The sequence below is a fragment of the Engystomops pustulosus genome, chromosome 1 (assembly GCF_040894005.1).
Source record: "Engystomops pustulosus chromosome 1, aEngPut4.maternal, whole genome shotgun sequence".
Taxonomy (NCBI): Eukaryota; Metazoa; Chordata; class Amphibia; order Anura; family Leptodactylidae; genus Engystomops; species Engystomops pustulosus.
In genome coordinates, this window is record NC_092411.1 from 118,851,731 (window position 1) to 118,870,771 (window position 19,041).

At 41.5% G+C, this 19,041-nt stretch overlaps 1 protein-coding gene across 4 annotated transcripts; it reads right to left on the reverse strand.

Annotated features, from left to right (window-relative positions):
- Positions 1-589: 589 nt before the first annotated feature.
- Positions 590-8,618, reverse strand: LOC140132533 (D(4) dopamine receptor-like). Of its 4 annotated transcripts, none has more exons than XM_072151436.1 (3): positions 8,443-8,618; positions 3,844-4,856; positions 590-1,798 (listed from the first exon to the last, which is right to left on the reverse strand). In XM_072151436.1, the coding sequence occupies exons 2-3, from the start codon at positions 4,799-4,801 to the stop codon at positions 1,494-1,496; spliced, it is 1,263 nt and encodes a 420-aa protein (XP_072007537.1). In that variant the 5' UTR covers positions 4,802-4,856; positions 8,443-8,618; the 3' UTR covers positions 590-1,493. The 4 variants fall into 4 exon arrangements, with proteins under 4 accessions (XP_072007537.1, XP_072007563.1, XP_072007545.1 ...); XM_072151462.1 differs by lacking the exon at positions 8,443-8,618 and adding an exon at positions 8,324-8,345; XM_072151444.1 differs by lacking the exon at positions 8,443-8,618 and adding an exon at positions 8,166-8,235.
- Positions 8,619-19,041: the final 10,423 nt, after the last annotated feature.

The window sequence follows — 19,041 nt, forward strand, 5'->3', positions numbered from 1 at the left end:
TGATCTTTGCCAATTTGTATTTATATTTTTCCTTTCACATGGGGGAGATGGGGCAAATGTCGAGAAGGGGATAGAATTTCTGTTACCGGTGAGGGAATATTACAAGGTACTTTTTAAAAGGCATTTTTAAAGGCAGAATGAATTGAAAAGCGGAATTATATTTAGAGCACATTCACACAATATTACTTTTTTACATTAATTGTGTTATTTTATATACATATACTAGAAATAAGTGACTCCTACCTTTTATATAAAGTACTACACCTTGAAAAGTTCTACAGAAGCAGAACGGATTTATGATTTATACAGCCAGTTCTGGTCAGTGTGAGCTGCTCGTCCATTGACACAGAATTTGGCAGAAATACATTTACACTCCATCAACATCTTCAAGACATGTGGTCTACCATACATATCTCTCCAAATGTTATGAAACCACAACTCTCAACTAAGGACTACAGCTTTGAGCAGGACGAGGCCTGTGAGAATTAATTACATAAGACATTTATTTTAGGAATAGTAGAAACTTCTGATTACGGTACATTTTTTAGCTAGGGTTCAGTACACTAAACATTTAAAGTAGCCATATTTGTTGTATATTCCCTTTTGAGTCTGCTATTGTAGCTTTGACCCTTTCCTTTTAGTGGGGTTGAGCTGCAATACAAAACATTGTGAGTTTTTTTTTCAGAAACTACATAAAGCATGGACATGTTCTGCTGCTCTACTACCCCTTTAAGTGTTATAATATCACCTTTAATAAATCCCTATATCCAATTTTAAAGTAACGCTACTCTGAATTTTTAGTTTCACCCAGTAAATAACATGCAAATGTATCAGGAAAGGGTTTCCTCCTAATTTGTGGCAGTACATAGATGGTTATAATGTACACTCAACCGACAAGTTGTCTACTCTTATTATTTTGTCCAGGTAAAGTGTAAGGTGTCTGAAGTATGTTCTGAATATTCCAGTATAATAAAATATTGTACCGACTGCATGGAGATAGACCCTGTCTATCTGTAGATATTCTATTTGAGTCATTTAATAAAATCTGAAATAAAATTAAAATCCTGCTAAGTTTGAGACCAAAGGCATCATTCCAGGCCACCAAGTACTGACTTTTTTTTGAGCCTGCACCAAACCATGGACAGGCTACCGCAGCACTGAACATATCCACAGGAAATGGTCTTGGTTTTTAGCTTTTTATGGCTTTTTTGTTGCTTGTACTCAACTGTATAGAATACTAAAAACAAACAAATACAATATTAATCACAAGCCATAAAGATAACTAATTCCCTGAGAAGGCAAAAATGATGCTGTGACCTGGTTTGTTTAGGAAATGGCAGGTACAAGCTGATGGAACTCCGTCTATGCATTTCCATAGGACATTATAAAAGGCCATGCCAGCAGGATTTATTTGGGTTTGTTTGTACCTTATCCTCCTGCATTAATGTTTAGCACCTGCTATTATACTTGCAAGACCAGATTAATAATTTTACTCATAAAACAGAGTCCGCTACTTGGGGAAGAAGCATACATGTAGATGACATGCTACATGACCTTTCTTGTAAAGCAGACATTGCATTATTGTTTGCGACAAGAATAGTGTTCTTCATTTTACCATTCTTCCGATGGGACCAGCAGCACCATCTCCACGGACAAAGTTTCAGTCCAAGTTTACGGAATTTATGCCGAAAACTCCTGTTGATCCAGAAGTAAACAAAGCAGTTAAGGAAGCCATTTCCACTTGGAAGCCACAAGGATACAAATTCCACCCATTCAGGGACCCGCTCATGAGTAATAGCTGAAATAATGGTGGGAAAGGAAAAAAATAAGAAAAATAAATAAAAGCTAAATATTTTCAAGAGCAGTTTTGATGCAACATTGATACATAAATTATTAAATCAGATACAAAATGATGTCATGCATTCAAGAAAGCAGTGTGCACAGAGCATATATTTTGTTCTCTAAGGAATTTGTAATAAATTTAATAAAAGAGGCACAGTCTAGCCCAATAGATTTTGAGATATTTAGACTATGATCATGAGGAAAATCTAAGACCAAGTCACTGGCTAAAAAGCAAGCCATTACTCTTGGCATGTCTTTCAGCAATAATGGTACTCATCAGAAAATAATGAAGAATCTAATGTCATTGTGTATGTATAATACATACTTGCCTCTCTTCTTGAGCTCTAGTCCAGCACTGTGGCTCCAGTCACTGCCAGTCTCTTTATGCATCTATACAGAAGTGCTGTGGTGACATCACGACCATAGCAGTCACATACTCCAGCTTCTGACTGAGGCCACTGCATGATTGCACAGGTAGAGGTGGAAACGTCCTAGCGAAGTCACCAAAAGACTGGTGGGGATGGGAGGCACAGACCTGAACCATAGCAGAAGGAGAGGCAAGTAGAATTTATTTCTTGTTTTCACCCCCCCCCCCAAGAGGTGGTCAAAACCATCAAAAGCTGCATTTGAAAATCTAGTTTTGCTTCTTTTGTACTTATTAGTTGTCATCTTTCTGTATTACATGTGAACCCCTCATCAACCATAGAATAGCAATTAATTGTGTTCTATATGCTACAGCTAAGCACAAGACAAGGAAACATAGGAGGAAGGGGCGTTCCTGGATCTTTTGCCCTATGCCCCGAATGTCCCATGATGGTGGGAAACTAGTCCTGCTATATGGGAACTTCCTTAGGGAATGATAGTGCAGCAAGGAGCCAAAAGCTCTGTGCTCCACTACAAAGACCACACTACAGTATACAGCGCAGCTGTGAGCTCAGCAGGAGGTGATGACATCACAACATTGTGTCTCCTGCCTTTAACAGCCTGCAGCAGGGGGCACAATATTGTGATGTCACTGCGCTTCGTCCTGCAGACCAAGAAGGAGAGAACAATCAGTGAGGAAAGGGGAGTGCCTGTTTATTTTTATTTATTTTTTATTATACAGTGCGTGTATGGGTGTCTGGGTTGGGAATAGCCATGGATACTTCACTAGGAGATACTGGTGGCATTCCTATGGCTATAAACAAGCTTGCAGTGGGGTCCATTACCAAGTATGTGTGTGGAGGGCTGGCATTACAGGGGCCCCTGCATGTAGACAGAGGATGTATTGCTCTTTAACTACCCCTTGGTTGAATGTCCGGGTGAAGATACTTATCGTCCATCTCTTCTCTATATACCCATCATCGATCTTCTATTTATTATATCATATCTGTCTATCCATCAATCTACTTTATATTGCTGCTATAAATCCATAGCATCTTTCATATTTATCTTCTATCATCCATCTACCTATCATCTGCATCTCCTATAAAATTCTCCTACAGTCCCATATTACAGGTTGCCTTACCCTACTACTGTTTGTAAACTACAAAGTGCCAACATTGTGCAGGGCTAAAGGGAGCCTCTTACTGAATGTGACTGTTCATTGTGTGTGTGGGGCAATACTTTTAGATAATTTGAGGTGATATGGGGAGGACTTTCAACCCTTTACCAGCAGTATTACTGGCATGAGCTGTAAAATTCTGGTGACAGATCATATTTAAGGCCCTTTAGCAATAACTCATTACAAAAATTGTTAGTGACTAAGTTAACAGTACATGATACAGTCACTAAATAATTTTGTACTGAATTATTGCCAAAATTCATAATTGGAGTAGACCCGCACATCCCAACTGCACCATATATTGGCACTCTTACTTTTACGTACTGGGAGATCTCCTCCTAGACCCAAAGGCTTGCAAGTCGCAAAAACAGCTAAAAGTCCAATTTATATGAGCAATTGATCAAATGCAAGAATCGTCAATTAGCCAAGTAATGCTGGATATATTCTACTGGTCTTACCGTTATAGAGGATAGTGACCATACATGGTGCCCAGCATGCGTAGAATACACAGACTACAGGAATCAGGACTCTAGATGCAGCATCACCCTTTCGTTGTCCTTTTTCTACCACTTCCTTGGCAATATACATACTCTTACTTATTGTGTACAGTTTTGTTGCTGGTACATTTTCACACACGGTGGCAATTCCCATATTCTGGTTTCTGCCAGTTAAGCTCACACTCATCCGTCGACTCTGCTTTCTCGCAACCAGCCACAGTCGAATGTTGGCAAATGTGACTATAGCTGAACAGGGGAAAAAAATTACTGTGGTGAGGAGCAGAGAGTAAATCACATTACTGGCATAATCTGGGTTACAGATTAGGGAGGCCCTGGAAAAATACACATGTATTACTCTGCCACCAGGGATTGAAATGGGAAGCAAGAAGATTGGTGGCAATAACCAAGCTGCAGCAATCAATAACTTGACCCGACGGCGGCTCATTAACCTGTTGTAGTGTAGAGGAAAGAAAACCGCAATGTAGCGCTCCAGGCTAATGGTTGCCAGAGAGTAGATTGAGGAGGCAAATACAGAAGAATTCAGGAAAGCCACTATGTGACAATATGATCCAAGAGTAGAATTGACGTCATCTTCTTCACCCGGCTCTAAAACAAGGCTGCCGTATAGATTGAGTGGGACCACTATTAAGGCCAATGTAACATCCGTGCCAGTCAAAGAGATTAGAATATACCGACTATTACTGGACCAGCCAGAAACAGATGAGGCAATGACTAACAAAACAAAAAAGTTCCCAAAGATGATAAGACAGCCCAGGGCTGAGATGATGCCTATTTTCAGAGCATGGTTCCCATCACCGCACCACCACCTTTCTGCCATGCGCTCCTGACCCATCTCCATGATGCTTGCATTCCAGGTAGATACATTGGTCAAGGCCCTGAGCAAAATCGATAACATCATTTCAGTAGAAACTTGTAGTTAGGTGCTAGATGTTCAGGAGATAAAAATTCACACCCTAGGAAGAATAATATGTAAAAGTCACAAAACAGTCATTGTAAATGGTAAGTATCAGACAGGTGCCGATAGGGGGAGTGTCTAGATACAGTTTTTGTTTTATGTGGCACACCCTCTATAAAATTGTGCATTTTATTTAATAAAATTTTTACTCATTTTCAGAAACTGACTAAATAACTATCCTACAAAATACCCACTGTAGAGCCTGGTGTGTGCTTTGGTGTGGTTACATTGGCTAGGGGGTTATCTGCCATTCTTTTAAGCAGGACAGTATAGAACCGAGAAAAGGGGCAGTTAAACCTCCAGGATACTCCCCAACTTTAAAGGTAAATTCTCCCAGTATTTAGATGGTAAGTTGGCATGTCATGAAATAAGACTAGACTAGAAGATTCATGAGAGGCAATCCAACTTGTAACATTGTGTTCGCTGTTTAACTAAAAAGTTGTCCAGGGATGGAAAAAAATGGCAGTTTTTTTTCTCCCCATCCCTCAAGACACGTGACCATGGGTAGCACACAATATGGTTAGTTGTGGCACTGTTACTGGAATGAAGCAGCCATGGTTTTTAGTCCCCAGACTACCCCTTTAAGGGCTCATTCACACAGTCGCAATGGAGGCCGTGATTTGTGAGCAGATCATGGCCCCCATAGATTTCAATGGCTCCAGGTCACAGTGTGGTGAGCACATAGGGGCAGATTTATCAAGCTGTGTGAAAGACAGAATATTTTTAGGTGCCCATGGCAACCAATCACAGTTCAGCTTTCATATTAACCAGTGCTCAAGAATATTTTAAAGGGGAGCTGGTTGCCATGGTCAACTAGAAATATTCTGACTTTCAGACAGATTGATAAATCTGCCCCATAGAGTCCTATACTTTGCCAGATCTTCAGCGTCACTCTTCTGTCTATGGAGGGAAGAAGGGTAGCCAGTGCTCACTCCTCCCCCTTCCCCTCCTCCTTTCAGCCCTGTGATCGCCCAGGATCTGGTCCATGCAAGCACATGGCCATGGGAATGCACCCTTATCTGTATGATTTAATGTATTCAAGTCACAAAGCCACACTTCTTCTGGCAGTACTTTGAGTGTTTAGGAGATTTACAAACAAGTAATATAAGTGCTGGCACACTTGTTACTGCTAAATAAAGACAGTAAGGATCCCCAGGCTGATAAACTATTACTAGGCAATGTGTTCTCAGATTTTCTGGCCCTCAACAGCCATCCATGGCTTTACAATATCTATCATCACACCCAGCTGCTCCGGGGGACAGTATGCCAGCTTTTTGCGTTCACAACAGTGACTAAAGTTTTCAATCTTTCTATGATTTTATCTTAGTGACAATACCCTATCCCCACTAAGTAACTGGAACTACAAACTAACTACTAAACCAATGCCTGGACAGTCTTCATATTAACTACTCTTCTGCTATCACCAGTTTCTACACTTGTTCTTATGTGTAATGGTTATTCTAGACAACATTGAAAGGTTCCTGTTTATAAACACACAATGGATCCCAATCTTGAAGTAAACAAAATTAAGTGAATATAAACACCATAAGCCATGCAAAATATATATTCTGTGGTTTATAGTATAAAGTTGTAGATTTCAGATTTATTTGGTTTGAAACATCAGAACTACCTAGAAGGGAGCAAAAAGACAGACTCTCTTAATTATAATATATGTAAATATGAAATTACAGTATAGGTCTTTCATCTACTAACCAGACATTCAGATTAACACCCAACTACCAAGGCTGCGAACATGCTCTTAAAAACCAATCTCTTCAGGCAGGCCTATCACATTCCCTAAATGCTTCTAACTTCAAATGTTTTCACTAAGCAACCAGTTTACTAATTCTATACATGCTATCCTGCAAGTACTAGATACTATATAGGCTACTCTGCAGTCCTACTGACCCGCTGTGTATAACTGATGATACAGATGTTATTCTGCAACCTTAGGCCCCATTGACATGACTGTTGTGGAGATGTATTGACACCCACAAATTTGCAGTTGGATATACGTCCTCATAGATGGTTATGGTGATCCGGCAGCGGTATGGTGCCACACACGTGGCACCACACATGGGCAAAAGGTAGCGCATGCTTTATCTTTGCCCGTGTGTACAGCCAGGCTCACCCCTCCTCCTCTCCAGCACGCCACCATATGCTTGCCTGTCTACGGAAATATCCTTTGCCAAGCCCAGACATAGCCTGAAGCAATAATTTACACATGTCAACCTATTGTCACAAGCGGTTATGCAGCAGAAAACATAAGGGATATTCCAAATCTTTCCACCTGGACAAGTAAAGAAAAGGATGGTCCATCACATAGGGTGCTGCCGCACAGGTCATTTGCATTGCGTTTACAAACGCAATGGAAATACCCGGGGGACAGGTTTCGACCTGACCATATATAAATTTCCATGGAAATGCATGCAATTGGCATGGAGGGAGGGGAATATTACGACTAGCGGAAAAAACCATTGACAATAAAAGCTTTATAAGCTGAAGTGTGGCTATGGATATACTATTTAGGTCCAAGATACCACTCCAAGAGAAAGCATAGGTGATCCACCACCACAGTATTAGGTGTGAATGCACAGAAAAATATACTCGTTCACACCAGAAATGGTCAGAGAGAACAGGAACAAAAGACATATGCCACATATTTTACCCTATAATATAAAGATGTGCAGCTTACGGCTTTGTCAATTTGCATCCAATATGTTTGAATATGGTTTTTAAAAACCTATACGCAAGTTTTACTGCAAGTCTTGTGATCCAAAAACAGCAATTTTTACTGCAGTATTCGTCAGTATAAAGCCAAAACCAGGAGTGTAACAAGCATAGAAAAGCTGTACATCTTTCCCTTATACATTCTATGTTTTGGCTTTGCTCCCATTTTGGCTTTTAAGTAAAAAAATAAAAAAATAAATACTGCCACGTGGACCTAAGGGTGATGACACACGTAGCGCTTTGTCTACGCTTGCAAGCGCAAACAAAGCCACGCCCACCTGGGCTGGCCTCGGCCCGATCGCATCGGTGATTCTATGGAAACGCCTGCGATTGGGAACGAGCCGCCGATGTTTTGCATTGATTTAAACTCATTTTTGTCAATGAGTTTGTAGGAGACAGTCCAATTGAAAATTAGGTAATTCCTTTTCAGCAGCAGAAAATTCTATTTAAAAAAAATGTTCATCGTGCAAATTCACCCACACTAAAGCAGCCAACCTTTCAGGTCAAAAAATCTATTAACATTTTATATGTTGGACAAGTACATATTTCAGTGTCCACTGTAATCTGTAAATCTTACTAGATAGATATTTGTATTTGCAACTTCACATGGTGTTGGATTCACATTTTGAAGGGCACATTAGGTGTGAACTGTAAAAGGATTTTAAAAAATGATGTGCGAATAAAGTCCATATACAAAGTATATACCAATGCATCTAACCAGGTGACACAACATACATCATAGATAGGATAAAATATCATATACAAGGTTTGTCTTCATCCCACACATTGGGCGTTTTTTTTGATTCAGATTAACAATTGGTGACACTTTTTGTGTGTTAACATGAAAACCTTACCTAAAACACAGAGGGATTCTGGGTAATAAAAGGCTACCAGCTGTATTTAATTGCCTTATATAGATTGCAGAGATCAGCAGGGGCAGCAGAGAACTCTACTTATCTGGCTTCACTAGACTCATATTCTTTCTAAGGAGGATACAACTACACATTCAGGTTTTCATATGCAGTTTTTGAACTCCAAACCAGGAATGGCGTAAAAGTAGGAGGAGCAGCACCTTTCAATTAGGTCTCAAACTATTATCATCCACACCTGCTTTTGGCTTCAAAAACTACATGTGAAAAACTGAACGTGTGGACACACCTTCAGGACGCGTTCACACGTTGCATTTGGCCTGCATTTTCATTGTGTTTGAGGCATGTTATAACAGCTGAGAATAGGGAATTTGGCTAATTGCATTAGGGTTTACGTTTGTTAACATGTATGTTAACAAAACACATGTGTTAACATTGCATTTACGATGCGTTTTGTAAATGTAAATGTTAACAGTAATGTAATTAGGAAAATCTCCTCTCCTTAGCTGTTATAATGCGTTTCAAACGCAATGAAAACGTAGGCCAATACGCAAAGTGTGAACGCGCTCTCAGGATACGTTCTCATGTTGCATTTGTGGTGCATGATCATTCCAGAACACAAGCGTTTCAGCAAAAATTCTTATTGTCTCTGTTAAAGCCCTTACATTTTCTACGCATTCAAAACGCCTAAGGCCGGCGCCACACGTAGCACTTTGTCTGCGCTTGCCAACGCAGACAAAGTCGTGCCCAAACACCGGCGGCTCGTTCCCGACCGAAAGCATTTCCATAGAAACGCCGGTGCGATTGGCCGAGGCCCGCCCCGGTGGGCGCGACTTTGTCTGCGTTTGCGTTTGCAAAGCGGTACGTGTGGCGCCAGCCTTAGGGTGAAGACACAAGTGGTGTTTTTTGGCCGTTTTTGGGCCGTTTTTAGTTTGCAAATGCAAATGCAAACACAGACAAAGTCGCGCCCACCGTGCGGGCCTCGGGCCGATCGCATCGGCGTTTCTACGCCTGCGATCGGAACGAGCCGCCGGTGTTTTGCGTTAATTCCATAGAATCGTCGATGCGATCGGGCCGAGGCCTGCCCCAGTGGGCGCGACTTTGTTTGCGTTGGCAAGCGCAGACAAAGCGCTACGTGTGGCATCAGCCTTAGGGAAACAATGCGATTAGAAGTCTGTGTGCTTTTTAACCCCTAAGGCAGCGGTCACACATACATCTAGGCGTCCGTTCATAACGCGACACTAGCGCACAGGGGATGGTCCTCGGCCCGAACACACATGCGTTTCCAGAGAAACACATGCGATCGGCTTATCAATCGCATGGTTTTTTCGCTCATTTCTTGCTCTCCACCTTCAAAAATGCATAACTTTTTCATTTTTCCATGTACAGAGCTGTGTGAGGGCTTATTTTATGCGTAACAATTTTAGTTCTCCGTCACATTATTTATTATTTCATGCCCTGTATTGGGAAGCTGGAAAAAAATTCCAAATGTGGAAAAATTGGAAAAAAATCATGTTTACGTCACGTTGTTGTGGGCTCATTTTTTTGTCTTTATCTGTGCGCTCCAAATAACACCTCTAGTTTATGGTGATACCAAATCTATATAGGTTTTATTGTTTTTTTACTTTTTCATACTTTGGTGTGCGGAGCTGTGTTAGGTGTCTTTTTTTTGCGAAATAAGACGACGTTTTCATTGCTATCATTTTGAGCACTGTGCAATATTTTGGTCACTTTTTATTCCATTTTTTATGTGAAGTAAAAGTCGCATTTTGGACATTTGGGCGCCTTTTTCCCTTATGGCGGTCACCGCCGTCAATAACCGTTTTTATAATTTGATAGATCAAGCATTTTGGGACGCGGCAATACCTATTGTGCCTGTGCCCTTTCTAGGGAAAGGGGGGTGATTTGAACTTTTAGGTTTTTAACTTTTTTTTATTATTTTTAAAACTTTTTTTTTAAAGTTTTTTAGACCCTCTGGGGTAAATTTACCCTAGATGGTCTGATCATTCCTACCCCATATAATGCAATACTACTGTACTGCAGTATATGGAATTTCTGCACAATATACGTTACAATGAGCCACTGGCTCATTGTATCGAAACTGCAGAAACGATGCAGCCTCGGGTCTGACGAAGACTTGAGGGCGCGTTCACACGTTGCGCTTTGGTTGCATTTTCATTGTGCTTTAAAACGCATTACAACAGCTGAGATGAGGTGATTTGCCTAATTACATTACTGTTAATGTTTGCGTTTACAAAACGCATGCGTTAACGCAACCCAAAGCGCAAAATGTGAACGCGCCCTAAGGTTGTTATGGTAACCGATTGCCGTCCCAAGATGACGGGAGCGACAATCGGATCAAAGATGGCGGAACCCATGCACCGCTGTCTTTTAAATGCCGCCTGCAGCTTTGGAGGAGCGGCATTGGAGGAGTTAAAAGCCACGATCGGTGCAAGCACCGACCGCGGTTATTAGCGGTGGGGTTTGCTGCAATATGCAACAACCCTAATCCTGGTATGAAGAGGACTCAGCCCGTGAGCCCATGCACAGAGCGTTAAGGGGTTAAAAATACAACACAAAGGCAAAAACGTAACATAGAGACAGAAGGCCACAAACACATTCATTAAAATGGTACAGGAACGTGATCGTCTTTCCACATGCAACAAAAACTGCAACGCATCGTGTAAACACAGCCTGAGAGCTTGTTCCCATCTGCATTCAGGTTTCTGTTTTGCGGTTTCGTTTTAAATATAGATAAATAACGGATATTTTTTTCTTCATTGATTTCAGTAGACTTGCAATGATGTCTGTTAGTGTCCATTAGTAGATCTTCTGTTATTTAAATAGTTGAAACAAAAAATGGATTGCTATACAATCATGAAAGACGGAAACTGACTAAGGCAGCGGTCACACGTTCCGCTAGGCGTCTGTTCATAATGCAACGCTAGTGCACAGGTGGCATTCCAGGGAAACGCATTGCACTCTGAGACACATGCAAGATAGAGCTCAGTCCTGAACAAACTGTGACTGAAAACTGATTGAACTCCGATGCAAAATGTCAGTTTTTCACTGACCAAACCCCGATCGCTCCCTGATCAGACTCTGACGTGATCTGCAACACAAGTGTGAAAGAGGCCTAAGGCCAGCGCCACACGTAGCGCTTTGTCTGCGCTTGCAAATGCAAACGCAGACAAAGTCGCGCCCAACGGGGCGGGCCTCGGCCCGATCGCATCGGCGTTTCTATGGAAACGCATGCGATCGGGAACGAGCCGCTGGTGTTTCGCATTAAATTAACGCAAAACACCGGCGGCTCGTTCCCGATACGTGTGGCGCCAGCCTCAGGGAGTTCACAATATCTCATTATAATAAGTAATTGTCACAGTGTCTATGCCTGACGGTGAAATATCTATTTACGGGAGCTTTACAGTGAATTCATGCTTTGGGAGGGATATTTATATTAATTACATAATTAAATAATATGGGCTACAATCCAAAACAGAAAGTGTAGAGCGGCACCGTGCAGGGTGCAGGTCTTCTTAAGAGGTCCGACATCGACCCCAACATCCAATAGTAGACAATTGAGAAGCAGCACTCCGGAAATTCCACTGAAGAACAAAGTTTTATTCCACCATAATAGTGCGACGTTTTGCCAATTCAATCAAGGCATTATCAAGCATGATAATATGGGCTACTATATTTGGATGAATAAATTGGAGGCAGTTACATGAATTTAGAATTTAAATGGGTTGTCCAAGTTTTTCTGTTTTTTAACAGATACCCAAGGTTATAAGCAGATATACTTACCTCTCTCATAGTGTGTTCCAGCTACAGGGTTTACCTACACCCTGGACCTGAAGCAGGTGCATACTATAGTTGTGATGTCAACACTGAATCTCTTCTGTATACATACAGAGAAGGCGGTGACTGAACCGCCGGAGAGAGGTAAGTATAGCTGCTTTTATGTATAGCTGTCGGTCAACCCCTTTTAAGGAGTTTTATATGTAAACTGAATAAATTTGGGGATTAGAGTTATAATATTTATCTGGGGACTATGTATAAAAACTTGATTGGGACATTTATTATAAAATAATTTATTACAGTAGCACAATGCACAGGTGACATTGTAATATAATTTAACATCCCCCTTCAGCCTCTACTACGGTGCCTACAAATTTGGAAATCCCTGACTTGCAATATAGGTAAATTATTATAATTGCATTATTTATCGCATTGTGTGCCAGTTATGATGTTCCCCACGCCGGCGCAGGATGCTAAGAGGTTCCAGTCACAATCATGCTTATGAATAAATAAAATGCCGGCTCCAGCTTGGTGTACCTGCTTCAAGTTGGGTCTATTACCAGGAGCGCACCTGCCATGAGGCGAGTTGAGATTCTCGCCTCAGGCGGCACGCCTCCTGCTAGACAAGGGGGCAGCGTCGGGCTCCCGCCCATCGGCATGTGCTTCGGCCAGCACATCCCCCGCACCTCCGTCGGCCAGCACATGGACCTGCCCTTTACATCAACCCGCCTGCTGGCCGGCAGACTCGCCCATAACCCGCCAATCGCACCCACCAGCCTGCTGGCACTTCCCTACGCGGCCAGCCCATCACATGAACACGCCCGCTGGCCGGCACACCCCCCACTCTGATCCCCCCCCCCCGGCTCCGATTCCCCCCTTTCCCTCGGGACCGATTCCCATCTCCCCGGCAAAGCCCCCCCCCCCACTGTCGGACAAGGCCAACGATGGAAGAAGAAAAAAGGTAAGGTAACTTCTATGTATGTATGTGTATTATATGTGTGTGTGTGTATGAATGTATGTATAGATGTGTGTGTGTATATATAAATTTGTATTATATGGTATATGGCGGCACGCTGTATGTATTATATGGTATATGGTGGCACTCTGTATGTATGACGGTGAAATATGGTGGCACTCTGTATGTATTAGGCTACATTCACACACATGTATGGGGGGCGTATATACGGCCGATATACGTCCCCCATACACTTCTATGTGCTCACGGCATTGTACGGGAGTGGTACGGTGCAGCGCTCACCTCCTCCTCCTCTCCCCGCGCTGCCGTGTGCCCGCCGTGCTACGGTGCGGCGGGCACACGGCAGTGTGAATGTAGCCTTATATGGTATATGGTGGCACGCTGTATGTATTATATGGTATATATGGTGACACGCTGTAGGTATTATATGGTATATGGTGGCACGCTGTATGTATTATATGGTATATGGGGGCACCCTGTATGTATGATAGGGTATATGGCGGCACACTGTATGTATTATGTGGTATATGGTGTCACGCTGTATGTATTATATGGTATATGGCGGCACGCTGTATTATATGGTATATGGTGGCACGCTGTATTATATGGTATATGGTGGCACGCTGTATGTATTATATGGTATATGGCAGCACATTGTATGTATTATATGGTATACGGGGGCACGCTGTATGTATTATATGGTATATAAGGGCACGCTGTATGTATTGTATGGTATATGGCGGCACGCTGTATGTATTATATGGTATATGGGGGCACGCTGTATGTATTATATGGTATATGGCTGGTGGCACGCTGTATGTATTGTATGGTACATGGCGGCACACTGTATGTATTATATGGTGTATGGCGGCACGCTGTATGTATTGTATGGTATATGGCGGCACACTGTATGTATTATATGGTATATGGCAGCACACTTTATATATTATATGGTATATGGCGGCATGCTGTATGTATTGTATGGTATATGGCGGCACACTGTATGTATTATATGGTATATGGCGGCACACTGTATATATTATATGGTATATGGCGGCACGCTTTATCAATTTTATATTATATGGCAGATTATTGTTTGTATTTTGTTCTTTATGGTAGCTTACTGTGTTTATTATATAGTACATGGCAGCGCACTCTTATGTATTTTGCATTGCTTTATTTTCACATTAAACCAATATGATTCGGTCTGGTCACTCCTTGATATATTACATATATGGAGTGGGGGGGGGGCGTCTTTTTATAGCTCGCCTCAGGCAGCAGAAAGGCTAGATTCACCCCTGTCTATTACTTCCTCTGGTGAGCCATAGGCACCCTATTCCATCACAGCATAAATATGACTGCCAGCAGAGAAACAAAGACAGACTTAAAATAGTAGCTGGATCACAGGAGGGTTTTTTCTTATCATCTTCCTTCTTCTACCTCAACCCCCTACCCTCCGTATGATACATTAATAATTGGCAAAAGCCAGTTTTCTGGATGAGAAGGCATGTAAATCTTACCAAACCCCCCAGGTTACCTGCTTTTCCACTGCTTTTTGCTGAGGTGGCCAGACATTAAACGGACTATAGTTGAAATCTCCTCCATGTTAGACCTGGTCTAAACAGGTCCGACTTGGCGGAAATTGTGCCCAAATCTACTAAGAGGGACGACGAGAGGAATTTTAACACTTGCTTTTAAAATGCCAGCCTTAAAGGAAACCTACCACCACAAATGTAAGGTAGATCCGGTGGTAGGTGCCTCTAATGTATGTAAGGATAGCCCACACCCACGAGCCTCTTGGGTAAATTAGCATATTACCACAATTAAAGATTAAAAAAGATAAAGGATTAGCCCTAGAAAGGGATATCCTTACATACATTAGAGGCAACTACCACCAGATCTACCTTACATGGTGGTAGGTTTCCTTTAATAAATTCCCCAAATTGTGTTTCCTTCTTGGAGGAGAGAGAGGTAATTGAATGTGAGAGGGTTATATATTGGTGATATGGGAAATATTTTGCGTAAACCTGTTTGGAAAATTTCAACTTTGTACAGTAATGTTGTAGCCCCTTCTGTGCAGCCCAACACATGAGGAAGCTCCGGCCAGGTCGTTCCACTTTCACCATTGAAAGTTTGCACGTTGCAGCTTCTGCGCAGGCGCAGGACAGGAACACACCGGTCCACTCCACAGCCCGTTTCCCAGCACCCCCTTCATGGAGGGTCGTCTCCATGGCAATCCATAGCTCGCTTCGTATAGTGGGCCACAGAGCTTGTAGCTTCCTGCTCTTTTATCATCTAACAGGCCAAGTGACCCTGTAAAATGGGAATCTGCCAGCCTCCTCATGTGGAGACTGTACATAACACATACACAAATAGACTGTTTTTGCCACTGCAGTTAAATCTGTATCATGAGGATACAGGTAGAGATGAAAGCGGGACTGACCGAGGTCAGAGGCCTTTGTCCTATGTTCATGAACTCATACTTTCTAAACAGTACACAGCTAAATGCAGGGGATAAAAGTATGATTCTGTGAATCACTAGTGTTACAAGTAAAAGTTAGCAGTGTTTATGCTTTTACCTTTTTAGAGGTAAAAGATCAACAGAGGTTACTAAAATGTGCCAAGTTTCTATGTAACACAGTACAAGAGGACAAGTTGTAACAAATTAAAAAAAAAAAAGCACAGTGTAACAGTAGTAGAATCTAGTGACAGTAATATTGACCAATGTAGCCAACAGAAGGCCTCTTAATAATGAACAACAAAATACCAAACACCCCTGGTAATATCATGTCCTCTGGTCTCATTAACTTTCACCTAGTTTGTACTATTTATATGTGTTTATCACTGTTCATGATTTAGCTTCTGTGACCCCTGATATTTTTACAGGTTACTTGTCAGTTACATAAGGGCTTTGCACCATTATTATTTGATAGCTACTTCTGTCTAGTACTGTGTACTACATTTCTGGGTCTCTTATACTGTATATTGGATATTTAGTTCATGTATCTTAGGACGTATTACCTGCCGTGCTTTCTTGTATCCATTCTGAGATGCTTCTCAGTCTATTTTATATATTTTTATTGTTGTTCACTAATAAAGATTTTCACTTTCATGTTGTTGCATTGAAGCTTTGTCCTTTCCTCTTGTTTTCTCTTGTTTGGTATTTTGTAACACAAATATATGTGCACAGAAAGGCCATCCAAGTTTTATGATATTTTTGTACGAGTTCAATTCAGTTTTTTTGCCTTCCTATAACGAATCACTCTATTTTTTTTAAACCTATTTCAACTTTGTTTGTTTGGATGTGGCATTTGAGAAATAAACAGGTATTTAAAGGGAAAGCACATAGGGGGATTTATCAGTGATTGTACACAAGCCCACATAGATGGCAGTACTCCATTTGTAGGTAACGTACACTAAGTTAAATTATTAACTCATAATAAGGGGGGAAAAATTAGGAGAATTTGGACAAGATATACAGGCGGTCCCCTACTTAGGAACACCTGACTTACATACGACCCCTAGTTACAAACGGACCTTTGGTAATTTGCTGTACTTAAAGGGAACCTACCACCACGAATCTACCTATAAAGGTAGATCGGGTGGTAGGTGGATGTATGGGACGTGAGGATAGCCCTTTTTAGAGCTAATCCTCGCGATCTCGGGAATGAGGCCGGAGTTACTGCGCATGCGCAGAACTCCGGCTTCTCGGACGAGGGCGCGCAGCTGCCAGGAGCTGCGCGCCGAAGATCACAGGGTAGGCGGGAGAAAGCAGCTACTGGGGCGTGGAGTAGCCGCGCCGTGTAGCCTCGTGTCCGGCTACTCCACGCCCCAGTAGCCGCTTAATTAAATTAACATATTAGGGCAATAAAGTTTATGTGACGCTAGCGGGGACGTGAGGATTAGCTCTAAAAAGGGCTATCCTCACGTCCCATACATCCACCTACCACCCGATCTACCTTTATAGGTAGATTCGTGGTGGTAGGTGCCCTTTAAGTCCCAGGCTACAATAAACCGCTATAACAGTTATCACGGGTGTCTGCAATTAAGATTTAGTGTTAATCCTCGTTCTTATGACAATCCAACATTTTTAAAATCCAATTATCACAGACACCAAAACAATTTTGACTGGGGTTACAATAATAAAATATACAGCTCCGACTTACATACAAATTCAACTTAAGAACAAACATGCAGAACCTATCTTGTACGTATCCCGGGGACTTCCTGTATATATATATATATATATATATATATATATATATATATAGTAGGATGTATTTAATTTATGCTGGGTTGATGTCTGTTTATCATGATAACGTATGTAACTTTAGAAATTAACTAATAAAATTTATAAAAAATAAAAATAAAATTATTAACTCATGCATTATCAGTATATCCGCTCTTCCATACAGCTTCATTTGAAGTGATTTCCATGAATAGTCTCCTGGGCCATTACCCATTGGGAATGATTTACTTATCCAGTCCAAGGAGTTCACCAAAAATGCATTGTCTGAGGAGAATCCACTGTGCCGCTATTCACTACGATCGTGCGCCCAATATCGTGCATGTGTCGCTTCCCCGCTCAGGTCCGCCGAAGTTCACCAACTTCTTCCTGGTGCATGTGACACAATTTGAAAGTTAAATCCCGTGCTCAGTCCAAATCAGTCGGATCGTCTGACGGCACATCCCGCAATCTCTGTCGCATGAAAGCCAGCGCAGCTGCACCACAAAACTACTGCATGTGACACAATCCCAGTGCAGACACCTATTAAATACCTGTCACAGCCTTGCAAAACCCGAAATTGGCGGAAAGTCCAACGAAAGTGCAGCGCGCGACCCTTAGTAAATAAGCCCCACTATGTTTATTTTAACTATAGAGATTTTTTGCCCACCACCATCTACCTCTAATCCTCCAATTCATTTTCCAGAAAAACATCATAACTAAACAACAAATAACTAATAATACCCTCACTTTGTGCTGTCAGTTCACATTCAGAAGAGAGACTTTTCTTATACCATGTTAATGAGACCACTGTACATGCTTAGAGCTGTCTCACACACTAGAAGGTTAGTTAATGACTACACGACTGATCAGACACAGGCAGAAGTGACATCTAGCCACTTCAATTACAGAACTGCATGAAACACTCTAACATCTCTGACTTATCCCTGGAGAATTTTAACCTAGATGTCTTCAGCTCTGGGCAGCATGTCTCCACAATGTGAAACATACTTAGAACCAGAGTCGGATTGGCATATGTTGGGCTTACCAGAGGTGGTGATCTTAAGGGCTCATCCTTCAACCATAAAATACCATCAAACAAATCATATAATTTCATATCATATCAGATGTATCATTAACAAGATGTAGCAATCTACTATATAATATTGGATCCTATATCCTATATGTAATATCCTATAATAATATATCCTATATTATTACTCCACTCATTTCCAAATGAAAATATTGAGGCCCATTATAAAGTCTCACACTGGGGCCCACCGGAGGATTCTCCGATGCTCTGATGGGCCAGTCCAACACTGCTTACAACAATTGTCCCACACTATCTGAAATAGTATACACTCCTTACAATACAACCGACCCCCTAACAATATTATAATTATGGCATAGCACCTTAATTTAATATTTACTATAAATTCTAAATAAATAATATATACAGTACCCCCAGTAATACTGACTAAAAATTGGCCAGCTATAGAGAAAATAATATAGCTGTAATCCTCAGAGACCTCTTAATCAGTAGTTGGTTGGGATCTCAAGTGAGAACCCAGCAATTACAATTTGC